This window comes from Acromyrmex echinatior, chromosome 18, assembly GCF_024713525.1.
Source record: "Acromyrmex echinatior isolate Ae372 chromosome 18, ASM2471352v2, whole genome shotgun sequence".
Taxonomy (NCBI): Eukaryota; Metazoa; Arthropoda; class Insecta; order Hymenoptera; family Formicidae; genus Acromyrmex; species Acromyrmex echinatior.
The window spans coordinates 6,811,984-6,824,980 of NC_141869.1; the positions used below are offsets into that span (position 1 = coordinate 6,811,984).

The window sequence follows — 12,997 nt, forward strand, 5'->3', positions numbered from 1 at the left end:
CTGACATCAAAAAGAATACAGGTTCTCCTACTGTCATAACTGATCATCGAATCAATTTTGATCATAATTTCAAATGGAATGATGTGAGAATTTTGGACTGCGAATCTTCTTACAATAAGAGATTGGTGAAATGATTCATATTAAAAGACAGAAACAAGGCCATAATAGACAAAACGATACCGAATCTTTACCCGATACTTATTCACAGATCATCCAGTCTCTTTCTCCCTCTTGATTGCTTTCCCTTCCCTATCCTTCTCTTCTCTCCCTACTTTCTCTCCCTTCCACTTTATTCTTTCCTTCTTATTATTTTTTTCCCCCTTCCCTTTCTAGTTTTCCATTTCAACCTTCTTGTCTTTATATGTCGTACTTTATATCTTAGCTTCTTAGAGAGACGATCAATTTCGATTCCATTCGCATTGCCTAATCTATAATACATCATTTCGACACACACATAAGGTATTTATTATGAATTTATTTGTTCTAAACTCATCATACATATACAATGCATGTTGGCAATTTACTCTTTTTTTCTTATGTGCTTGTCTTATAATATCAAAGATAATTTTTGCCTCTTTCTTTTAATTTTGACTTATTAGGTGTTGGAATTAATTCGTAGCGTTTTTAATGAAAGAATGTTATTTATTTCACATGAGCATTAAAAAATACATTAATGAAAGTACTTCCCATCACTTGTAAAACGCTACGAATTAATTCCAAACACCTAATATTATTTACGACTTATTTGTACTTTCCTTTTTACTGTTTGCGACTCGATTCGTACTTTTCTTATTATTCTTATTATTTTTATTTACTTCTACCGTTAATTTATTATTACAATTTATACTTGCTAACAGAAACATGTTCGTCCTTATACACACATACGGTTCGGAGGAGCACATTTTTGTCAACTATAATCGTTTGTTTGATTTCCTCTCAATTTGGAGCGAGCTTTATAGTTAATTTGCGTCCGAATGCGAATTTTACTTGATCTCTTATGTTTTTTATCTACGTTATAACTCTATTGTTAATTACCGTTGTTAATTTATTTTGTCACACTAATTTATTTGTCACATTGAAAATGATCCAACTAGGATCGAAACGTTTGTTTTGTTCACCTTCTGATTGTCAAATTATATTTTACGTTTTTAATTTATGACATAGTTTTATTTCAAAAAAATTTTTTTAACTACTCATACAGTTTGTCAATTTATGTTTTAGGCTCGTAGCCCTTTTTCCTTTTTACTTATTTTGATTTATTGAGCCTTATTATTTTTATAATTTTTCCGTATCTTTCATATTTTACGAAATACTCGACCCTATGTTCGATATTACGTTTGAAATTTTTTCTGTATATAATAATATATTATATTATATTATATTATATTGTTATATTATTATATATATTATATTATTTATTATATTTTTAATTATTAATTATTATTATATAACATAATAACATAATATCAAACTTTGAAAATTAATTTCCAAATTCATAATATTAATTAAGATGAAATAAACTAATAATTATAATATAAAATAAATAACTTTCAAGGCTTCAAGTTATTCGTTTCAGCTTCTTCTTGGCCATAATATTCGTTCTTTTTTAAAATGCGTTCCAAATGCATTCACAATGTTCGCGAATGTTATTTGTTTTTGTTTAACATTTAATAAACAACAAGAATGATATGATTTCAAAAAATGTTTGACCCATTTAAAAGTTATTATACCACGAATATTTGTTCCGATTTACGTATAAAGCGCATAAATATAGATCATACATACATTTATGAATTAACACATCAGACGCATCAACTGCCTCAAATCGGAATAAAAGCAATCAATGCACTAAAAGAATTGCTAAGAATTTATAGTATAAACAATACAATCTAAGAAATTCTCAAAACAATTCCAATACACTCATTGATTAAATCGAAACGACTTTTTATGTATAGTTTACATGTATAGTTCACATGCTTGATACGTAACTCCGAATGTTGCTTCCCCCAGGAGAAGCAAAATTTTTTTATAATTATAAATAAAAAAACAATGAAAACTTAATAATCATATGCATCTTTACAAGATGCTTAATGTATCGCAGTTATATTTAATGATTATAAAATAATGTTATTGCCGAAAAAAATTATTTGTTTAAAAAGATCATTAAAAAAATATCGTAAATCAATGAGGGAAAAAGAAAAGAAACTAATACCTTGAAAACATTTAACAAATCGAATGATATTTAATAAAGTTTAAGGACTTCTATATTTAAAAAATTAAGCAAATTAAAATAAATTGACATATGCTTTTTTATACATAATAATTTATAGATAATTTGATCATTTCTTTGTAAATACTTTATCTTATTTTATAATAATAAAAATCCATATTGTTTAATCTGATGAAATACTGAATATACAGAAAGAACAAACAAATAAATGCAATTTTTTCCACTTAATATGGTAAATTCTATTATAAGCAGAAAGAAAAATAACATGGGATGTATTCATTATCTTACAATTAACAGCAACGTTACGTCGTCATTTATTTCTAGTTGTTTGTCATCGTCTGTTAACTGTGTTATTGGAAGATAAATATCTCACATATCGTCACAATCATAAAGTCACAGCTAAAAATTTGTCTCTCTTTGTAATTCTCCTTGGGAGAAGGGCTTGGGATTGGCACGTTATAATAGTGTATGTATAAGACTGAATTACTGTCGAATAAGCTGCTAACAGATGATAACAAGTGACGTGGTAAGTTTCCTTCTTATTCATCTATTTTTATTCTATTTAACCATGAACAAGAATTGAAAAAAAAAATACAAAGATAACCACAAAACTGGCTCTTATTTATTAAGATCAATTTCATTAAGATCAATCTAAATACAAAATTAGAACTTTTGATAAATAATTAAGGATTATAGATATTTTTTTTAATCAAACACAATCAAAGACAACATTCGCAGACAATAAAAATTGAAGATAATAATTCATAAAAAATAATATAAATCTTTCAAAAATTTAAGAAATGAAAAATATTCATTTTATTGTCTGTTTTTATCAACGTACGTTTAGTTTTTTTAGTTCAATTTACTCTTGATTTTTTCTTTAGTTCTTACAAATCTACTTAGATTAACTTTAATCTTTGTTTAATTTACTCTCCATCTTTTTCTAAAAACTAGAAAAAATAAAAAGTAAGTTGAACTAAGATTGAAGTTAATTTGTATTGGTAGAAACAGACATAACTACAGTTGTATACCAATTCCTGACGTCAGTGCAAACAAGATCATGCGACACCAGTCGGTCTTGCAATCAGTCTCATAGAAGTCATCGAAACGGCTGCACGTGCGTTATGTCATCGCCTAGTAGGTCAGAAAATGTTTGTGATAACGATAATAATGGTAGAAACATAGAAAGTATTAGAAGAAACGTCACCGGCAGGATGGCCAATGATAACGAGCAGGAAGGTCGCGTTCTGGTGCTTTACACGGGTGGTACGATAGGAATGATAAGAAATGAACAAGGAGGTGATTATTTCATGAAATTTAAGAATTACCTTAGATGTAGATTTCGAAGAAATCATGAAATCTTGCGCCGTAAAATTTTTATCACCATAAATTTCAGACACAGCTAAGCTTTACATACGAATGTTCTTCTTCATTTTTTATGAAATCCCATCCGATCTCGAGGAATCTCCGATTTTGTACATCCTTATTTTTCTCTCGTTTCACAGCTCACGCAACTTATGGATTTTTAGTGTCTTTCGTCCACAGATCGTTGGTAGAATATATTCGTATAACTTAATTTTTAATGATAAATGGATTCCAATGAAGATTTTAGATCCAAAGAATGATTTATGTAATTTGTCTTGGATCTCTGGTTTTATCTTTGCTACAGAATTTTCGAATATAAATCAAAAGAAAATTATAAACATAATACAATTAAAGCTCCAAATGTGATGACAAATAAATTAGAATAATAAATTTAAAATAATGTCATAATTATCTCCATCTTTATTATACTTTGCTGACAACAACAAAATGACTGTTTTCTGTAGCACTGGTGCCATTAGCCAATGCATTTATAAAAAACCTACGGAAATATCCACAATTGTATGATCGAGAGTATGCCGAGAAAAGATTTGGGGCGATGGGACCGCTAGTTTTGCCGTAAGTGTTTAACGTTTAATATTATTTGCAGATATTATAATTACCCATACAACAATGATTTCTATAAACTCGTTTTATCAATTAAATTTTTGTTGGAATTTTAACTTTGAACTTTCACTCGTGAGAAAAAAATCGGATATTAAATAAATCATTTAAATTGTTTCCAAAAATATAATTCCTTAATAAAATTAGTATTTATAATTAATATACTTATATTTAAGATTGTCTTGGAATAAGAATGAATTATAAATACTAAGACCTTTTTATTATTTTTAAGTTGAATATAACAATTTTTATGACAAGATCAATCACTCGATTTATTGTAAAAGATAAGTAATTAAGCAGCATTGGTTTTGAAAATTGAAAGTTTCTTCTGTGCCAGTTTTTTTCAATCCGATTATTTTCCGTAGGGAAACATAAACTGTAAAAATTCTACCCAATTTGCGGAAGAACCGGTTCCTCGCGTACCATTTCGCTTTCTCTTGCGCAATGTTAAAAGTGTTTTCCTCTTAATCTTACAGCGTGACTGCAACTGACAATCGTCGGGTTGTTTACAACGTATTCGAATACTCGAATCTCTGCGATTCCAGTAATATGACCATGGATGGTTGGATTCGCATTGCTAACGATATTAAGGTATGTTAATTCAGACATAAAGATAGAGCAACTTAAAGAAAATACGTTGCTCTCTTATTTAAATTTTTTAATTCAATGTATTTTTTTAAAACAATAAGTTCTTAAATTACGCAATTTTAGACACAAATGAAGATGTATATACAATATATTATATATCAAGCGATTCACGTTCGATACTTTTAAATAATTAATCTAATCCAGTTAATCTAATCTTACTCGAGTTAAAATCTAATCCTCAAGTTACAAGGAAAGATTACAAGGAAACTTGCAACCAAAGCTGTCTACGTGTTTAATAAAATTGAAGCATACTCGAAAATAAATTAAATTATGGTAAGGCCATTCTCAGAGCTTTTCTTTTGTAGGAATCTTACGAGCGCTTCGACGGATTCGTAGTCCTTCACGGCACCGATACTCTCAGTTACACTGCATCCGCTCTTTCTTTCATGCTCGAGGCTCTGGGCAAGACTGTCATCCTAACCGGTTCACAAGTACCGATTTTTGACACGAGGAGCGACGGTCTGGACAACTTCCTCGCGTCTCTTGTAATTGCGGCGAATTACAATATACCTGAAGTATGCGTGTTCTTCGGTACAAACTTGTTGCGCGGCAATCGGACGAGCAAGGCGTCTGCAACATCATTCGAAGCATTCCAGTCACCAAATTTTTCACCTCTCGCTATGGCGAACGTCAAGATTGAAGGTTGCTACATAGATTCAAGACAATAATATAATTTTCTTGAGATTTTTCTAAAGTTTTAGTGAACATTAATTTTATTTATGAGAAATTAAATCATAATTTGAAATATATATATATATATATATATATATATATAATTAAATTATTATACATAATAATCTATTATTAAGCATTGCCTATTATCAATTGTTTGCAGATGCATTCAAAAAAGAAGTGTTCAATTTTAAGATATTCAAATATCTCCGTTTTTTGAACTTACTTAAAAATATCGTAGTCTTAAACTTTTTTAATAAACAAAACAGTATGTGTATTTGGATTTAAAATACTAAAACGTTTAAAATTACAATATCTTTTATTATAAATTACAATATCTTTTATTAAAACGTTTTGCAAAGATGTTTTAAACATAAACATTTTAAACATCGCACTTCTTACAGTGTGCTATAAATATTAACATTTTTTTTTCTCTAAGAAAAAATCTAACTTGATTAACACAATTTACGAGACACATTCTAAAGAATTCAAGACTAATATTCCTTCGTAGTGGACTATCGTTTGATTTTTCGTCCCTGTACTATGGAAAAGTTCTACGTACACGCGTCACTCAATCGAAACGTAGGCCTGCTCCGATTATTTCCCAGTATCACTTCCGACCTGGTTAAGGTGTTTCTTCAACCACCCATCGAAGGAGTCGTGCTACAATCCTACGGTTTGGGGAACATCCCGACAAATCGTGATGATATCATCCAAGAACTTAGCGCAGCGACAAAGCGCGGTGTGATTATTGTGAATATCACACAATGTACGACTGGGTGTGTCTCGGATACGTACGAGGCTGGAAAATTGCTCCAAAAAGCTGGTACCGTACAAATAAAAATACTGATTCAAAAGAGGATTAATCATTTAAACATATAGAGATCTCTTACCTAAATAGCTTAAATAATACTGAAACTTCCTCGAGATTATTAGCAATCTTAATTCTTTCCATTAAATCTTAAATCTCTCCATTAAATTTTATCTTTCTCTTTTCAGTAAAATTACAGATTAAGATTGTAGAAAATGTTACGGAAAACTTGCGTAATAAAGCGCGAGTTATAAACATAAATATTTTCTTATGTTACAATATAATGTTACGTATTCTACTTCAGATAAATTTTATTTTAAGTTGCGATAACGTTACGTATTCTACTTAAGATAAATTTTATTTTAAGCTGCGATAGCGTTACGTATTCTACTTAAGATAAATTTTATTTTAAGACTCACAATAATTCGCTATCAATGCGCAGGTGTGATATCGGGCTTTGACATGACACCGGAGGCCGCGTTGACGAAACTCGCGTACGTCTTATCGAAGAAGGATTGGGATACGGAAACTAAGCGACAAATGATGCAAACGAATTTACGGGGCGAACTGACCGCCGGTCGACCGCCTACAATACAGGATTGGGACTTAGTGGAAGCTGTCGCTAGCTCTTTGAGATTATCCTCAACAGTAGAACTTCAGGAATTGGGGTCGATCCTGTTTCCAGCTATGCTGAACGCCGCAGTAGTGAGACGCGATGTTGTGAAACTCGAGTCTTTAAGAGGATACGTCAGTAATCTTCAATATTTAAAATTTTACGTTACTGATAATTATTATCTCTTTCAATAAGCAACAAAAGTTGATAGCCTCTGAAGAATATTATAAAAAATTAAACATCTTTAAGAATCGTTCGCTCTTTTCCATCACAATGTGTTTCCAGTAATCGGGAATGGATTAAAATGAATTGAAATTTTTACACGTATTTTAAATCCATTGAATTCAGTTGTGTGAATGGTAAAAAACTTTTTTTCATTTAGATTCAATTGGATTCAGTTAGATTCAGTTGGCTTAAAAAACTGCATTTCTTATTTAGAATTTTGAATTAAAAAATATTCACAATGCATAGAAAAAGCTAATATTAGTTTTAGATTGAAAGGCATAGAAATGCGTTTCATGTATTTCTGTAATAATAAAAATGCATTTGGATTGAAAAGAATTTATTTTAATGTTCGCGAATGTGAATGTAAAATAAAAATCTAAATCCATGTCAAGCCATTTCAATTCATTCTTGTTTACTGAGTTGCATTCGTGACAAAATAGTATAGTGTGACATTAACTGAAGGATTAGTTTTCTATCGTTGAGAATCTTAAAATTAAAGATTAAAATAGATTTATATTAATAAAAATATTAGGCTTTGAAAATATATGTCATTAATAAGCTAATTACACTAATTATATACGGCAATATAATATAAAAATAATATACATTTGCAGCGTATTACGGATGAGTTTCTGAATTATTTACTAATTAGTTTATTATTCTAATCGGCTTTTTCTATTTAGGGCGCGGATATCTCGCAAGCAAACGCAGATGGTCGAACGGCTTTACACATAGCCTGCTGCGAAGGAGATTTAAAAGTCGTGCGACGTCTTTTAAAAATGGGTGCGAATGTTCACATTAAGGATCGTTTTGATCGCACGCCTCTCACTGACGCAATTGAATACGATTATCATGAGGTGAGACTGTTCTCCAGAAATTAAATCTGAATTCCAATCCTATCATATATCTTTATACATATTATAAACAAATTTTAAATACTTGATTGAAATCATAAAATAAATTGTTAAAGAGAATCTTGATGATCTCACAAGAAGATCAAGTAGTGTATACGAAGGAGGATTTTGCCCAACTTTAAATATGTTTTAATATTCTCACTATCTTCTACTAATTCACGAGTAAGTGGCACAACGCAATATTTAAATATTTGCGAGAAGTTTGCATCGAAAGTTTCTGTGCTTTTTTTAATACTAATAAACTTTTTTACAAAATTATAAGTAAATTTAAATAATTAGATATTTAAATAAATAATTAGACAATGTATATAATAGAAAAATTATTATCTTATAATCATAACATTATTTAAAAGCCTGCAACCATATAATATTAATAATATTAATTCACGACTCAATTAAAAATTTCAAAACTTTAAATACAAATTTTTCGAGAATACTTAAATATCGTGCCACTTATCCATAAATAGTGAGTAAAACATACCTTAAAGTTAAGTGAAATCCATGTGTGCATTATGTACTTGGCGCTTCTCTTGTTATATCATCTTTACCGAAAGGTATCTTGTTTTAATTAGCGGACTAAGATTCCATGATCAAAATATCATTATTGAAAGTGCGTTTTATGATTTTCTAGATCATCAGGATATTACTGCAATGTGGAGCACATCTTCATGGCGATGCTGTGCTGATCAGCGAGAAGATGTGCATGGCCGCGACCGCAGGAAACACGAAGCGTCTGCAGTCGTACCTGCTGGCTGGTGCTGATCTGTCGCAAAAGAATTTTTCTGGACGCACGCCACTGCATTTCGCTGCTCTTCATGATCGCACGGAAGCGATTGAGTTCCTGTTAGATCATGGCGCAGATCCGCATTGCCTCGATATGCTGGGACAAACCGCGATGGATCTCGCAGAGGCTACGCGAGCTGCGACAGCCGCGCGTTTGTTAGCGTCTTTCAAGCAGAATGCCGACCACGATGACGACAAAATTACAGCGTGAATACAAAATCTTGTACTGCTTGTCTACATTTTAGATTCGAGTGTACATTGCTCTAACTTTAAACAAGACTTAAACTTTTTTCTCTCTCTTTCTGTCTCTCTTGGCTTGAGAGAGAGAGAGAGAGAGAGAGAGAGAGAGAGAGAGAGAGAGTTTTAAGCCTTTAAAGTTAAAGTAATATTATAGTGTAATCGGGCTTTAATTATCTAAATCCGGAAATAATTTTTTCAAAGGGATTCAGAGTAAAATATTTCGACTGACTGTTGATTTGTTCTACCTGATTCTTCCGATTTAAAATATATATAATTTATTGGTTATGCTTTATTGCTTATAGTTTATTGCTTATCATATTGTAAGCGAAAAAAATTATTTAACTAGCTTGAATGAGGTCGATGCAGTCGAGTTTTAAAGATTGAAAAGTACGTGACAGGATTTTGGAAAGGGATAGACGCGTCATACGTGATCTGCGCAATAACATTTTTACTATATACTATCGAAATTGGTAAATTTATAATTTATAAAATAAATATGTTTATAGAATTAAATGTATTTTACAATAAAATTTATAAGTATATAAACATATATATTTTTGATGATTATAAATAAAAAGCCAACGATTCTCGGGAATTTCTCGGGAACTAAATTTTCTATCTAAGAATCCTTAGAATTTTAGAGTCCTCAAATCTTCTGTATTATAATTTTGTGTCTTATTTTAATAATATTTGTACGATTTCATTATTTAAAATATAATATCAATAATAAAATAATAATCCTATATAATAACTTTAATTAATAACAGCATGTGATCGTTTGAATTAATATTCATTACTTACATTATAATTTAATTAGAATATTAGAGCATTTATACGCTTCTTTGTATTAAATATATTTATTATATATTTTTAAAATAGTTTTTATCTTGTACGTAAAAAATAATCTACTGCTATTATTTATTTGCTGTGCTGATGACTAATTTTCTCCAATTTTTTGAAAAGTTCGAATTTTTATATTTTGGAGGACATCACGCAGAAAAATTTAATGTAAGCAAATCCCTTTAATTTACCTGCGTTGTCACGAAGAAATCGTTTATTTTAAATGAAACTTTTAAATAAATTAAATGAAACTGATAAATGAGAATAAATTAAATATGACATCAAACTATATGTTTGTCAAAATAACAGTGGTTTCTAACAATTTGCGTAAAAGCAAAAGTGAAAGCGCCATCATCTAAATATGCGACGAGGTTTCTCTTAAGCGCGACGAAATTTCACACCTCGTGCATCAGAATAATGAAGATCAGCCATCCTGATGTAACTCATTCGTTACACTGTGAATGATTTCAAAATTGAACGTGAAACAGATTTGCCAGGTTAGAGGGTGCAAAATTTTCACAAAATCATTCTCGACGCGTCGTTCGCTTCGGCAAAAAGAAGATATGTGATAATAAAAGACTACTCAAACACTGTCTCGCGATTAATAATACCTTATTTACAATTTACAATTGCGAACATCATAGCATCAAATTACGCCGATTTGCGCCATCATACTTTTAAGAATGTTCGGCGTCACAAAGCATTCCTTGTAGATGCGACTACAGTCGTGGTGCCCTTCTCGACCTACTCTGATAGCTTCCTGAAGGACTGTGCCATTTGTGAATTCCTTAAACCACTTGTGACTGTTTGAGATAATTAAAATAAATTCATATAATTAGAATTCAATTCCTTATGTAACCAATTAAAGAATTTTTCCGCATATATTCATTCATTTGATTCAATAATCTTTATATATAATTTTTCTTGATTAAATAGTTAATGTGCTTTGTTATAAATTTTAATGTCTTTGTAATTGGGCAAAGAGTAATATACGAGTGTAATTCTCAACGATTATTAAGAAAAAAAAAAAAATTTTTACTCTTACTTTAATCGTTATTTAATTGTAATGTATTTTCAATATGAATGTTATTAATTAGTTATCTTACTCTTAACATATCACTTGTCCAGTTTATTTCTTTAATGTCTTTCCCTCCAAATTTAGCAGAGTTTATTACATATATATCCTATTAACTTGATTGAATTATTAATGTAGTGAATACTCATTAAATAAGCAAATAAATTTTTCTATCTAAAATAATATTATTATTTAGTTAATTCTAAATTAAAATAGTGGTTAAAAATCTCAAAAATATTTTATATATTAATAGTTGTTAATTACTTATTGTTATAAAAAAATAATATTAAAAATTAATCGTACCTTGATAATCCATCGATAATCTTATCGGTACTCGAAGGATTATCGGAATGACTCGCCTCGGAAACGATGGTGCAAACAATACGCTGGACGCAGGGTGCGATGTATCGATTGCTAAACACAATTTCGTTTATCGTATCTCCCATTTGCGACCATTGCGAGTCGAGACCTGACACAGAAATTCACACTCCAGGTAATTCAAGAATGTTTACAATAAATTTATTATCTTAACACAGAGCAGTGAATAGGAATGAAACTCGTACTTCGATATTGCATTCCCGGGCCTGGCTTTGATAAGAGGGGCACCACCAAAGTGAGAATGGCTGTTAGCACGCCAGCGATTGACAATCCTTTCGTGTTAACGTTAAGCAGTGGTAACACTTCGCCATTCTCGCTCACGTGATTCATCGGTATCGTGAAGAAGGGTACCGATATATCCCAAGTGATCTGAAAAATTCAAACAGGAAGATCTCTCGAACGATTTGAAATCGAATTCTTCAAAAATGACTCGAAATTAAAGGAAAACCGTTCAATTATATTGTACAATAAGATTAATTCTCGTGGAATTTACGTGTTTTAAAAATTTCCACTCAATCAACTTCGATATACTCACATCGACTTCTCCACCTTTAGTGTCAAACGAGATGAATTGCGGCTTTTGGCCATTAAGATTCATGAACGTCCGTGAATTGCCGTCGCCAATTACTCGCACGAAGAACAGCGCGAAGGGTAGAAGAATCAGAGCGACCGAATCCGTTGGTGTGGCCCTCATGTTTAAAGTCTCTTTAAGAATAATTGAAGTTAGGAACAGTTGAAGATAAAACGTTGACACTTGCTTTATCGGATTCTCGATATCCTCGACTTTCTGCCGTCCGCGAAGTAATGAGATGCATTTGTGCTACCCAAGTGCTTTTCAACGTTCCAGTGCAGCAGACCCCCACTAATTTGTCCCGTTCGTAACAGGCTCGTCTGCCCCTATCAAAACAGGAAATACCGATTTCTCGCGACGGAATTAACGAACTCAAACGGCGAAATCCAGAATAATGTATTATTAATTACTGTTGCATTTGGCGAGTTTCGCTTTTACATTTTGCCGCGCATCGCGGGAGAGATAAAGGAACCCAATAATTATGGACTTCTCGTGACTTATTATAAACATAATTTTTCATCTGCAAAAAAAGGAGCGAATGTGACGACGAGTCAATTAGAATTATAGACTCGGCCAGCTGTAACTTTCAGTGAATTTCCCGGGGCACCGTCTAGAACCGACTTCTCCGTCAAACTCGAAACGGGGAAGAACGCGACACGCGAGCTTCGCGAAAGGTGACTTTGATTCGCGCTCTGGCTTCTTCCCGCGCGATTTTTGTAGCGAACATGCAACGTATAGATGGAATTTCTTTCCGAGAAATTTCCGGAAGAATTCCGATATATGATCTCATAGCGTGAACTCTGCTACTTACATACGCTTTCGCGGTTTCTTGCATTTAAATCCTTAATCCTACTTTCGATCTTTCGTTTGGTCACTTCTTAATTTGTATCTCTTTGATTTTATCGACTAATCGTCGATTTTTATATAAATCTGTTTAATATTCTTTTCCCCACATGGAAAAAATGTAGGAAAGTAATATGAGCTAATAAGGACAAACACTCACTTATGAAA

General features: G+C 31.3%; 2 protein-coding genes across 3 annotated transcripts; one reads left to right on the plus strand and one right to left on the minus strand.

Annotated features, from left to right (window-relative positions):
* Nucleotides 1–145: 145 nt before the first annotated feature.
* Nucleotides 146–9,671, plus strand: LOC105144803 (L-asparaginase). 2 transcript variants are annotated; one of them, XM_011053968.2, is made up of 9 exons: nucleotides 146–459; nucleotides 3,236–3,529; nucleotides 4,060–4,171; nucleotides 4,693–4,807; nucleotides 5,170–5,506; nucleotides 6,048–6,362; nucleotides 6,790–7,094; nucleotides 7,869–8,042; nucleotides 8,731–9,671. In XM_011053968.2, exons 2-9 carry the CDS (start codon nucleotides 3,355–3,357, stop codon nucleotides 9,091–9,093), a joined length of 1,896 nt encoding a protein of 631 aa, XP_011052270.1. In that variant the 5' UTR covers nucleotides 146–459; nucleotides 3,236–3,354; the 3' UTR covers nucleotides 9,094–9,671. The 2 variants fall into 2 exon arrangements, with proteins under 2 accessions (XP_011052270.1, XP_087271852.1); XM_087415726.1 differs by lacking the exon at nucleotides 3,236–3,529 and having other exon boundaries at nucleotides 147–459.
* LOC105144801 (uncharacterized) lies at nucleotides 9,203–12,783 on the minus strand. The gene is given in 5 exon segments (XM_011053965.2): nucleotides 9,203–10,765; nucleotides 11,341–11,506; nucleotides 11,601–11,784; nucleotides 11,951–12,136; nucleotides 12,138–12,783. Coding segments are annotated over 5 exon segments (786 nt in total). The 5' UTR covers nucleotides 12,231–12,783; the 3' UTR covers nucleotides 9,203–10,608.
* Nucleotides 12,784–12,997: the final 214 nt, after the last annotated feature.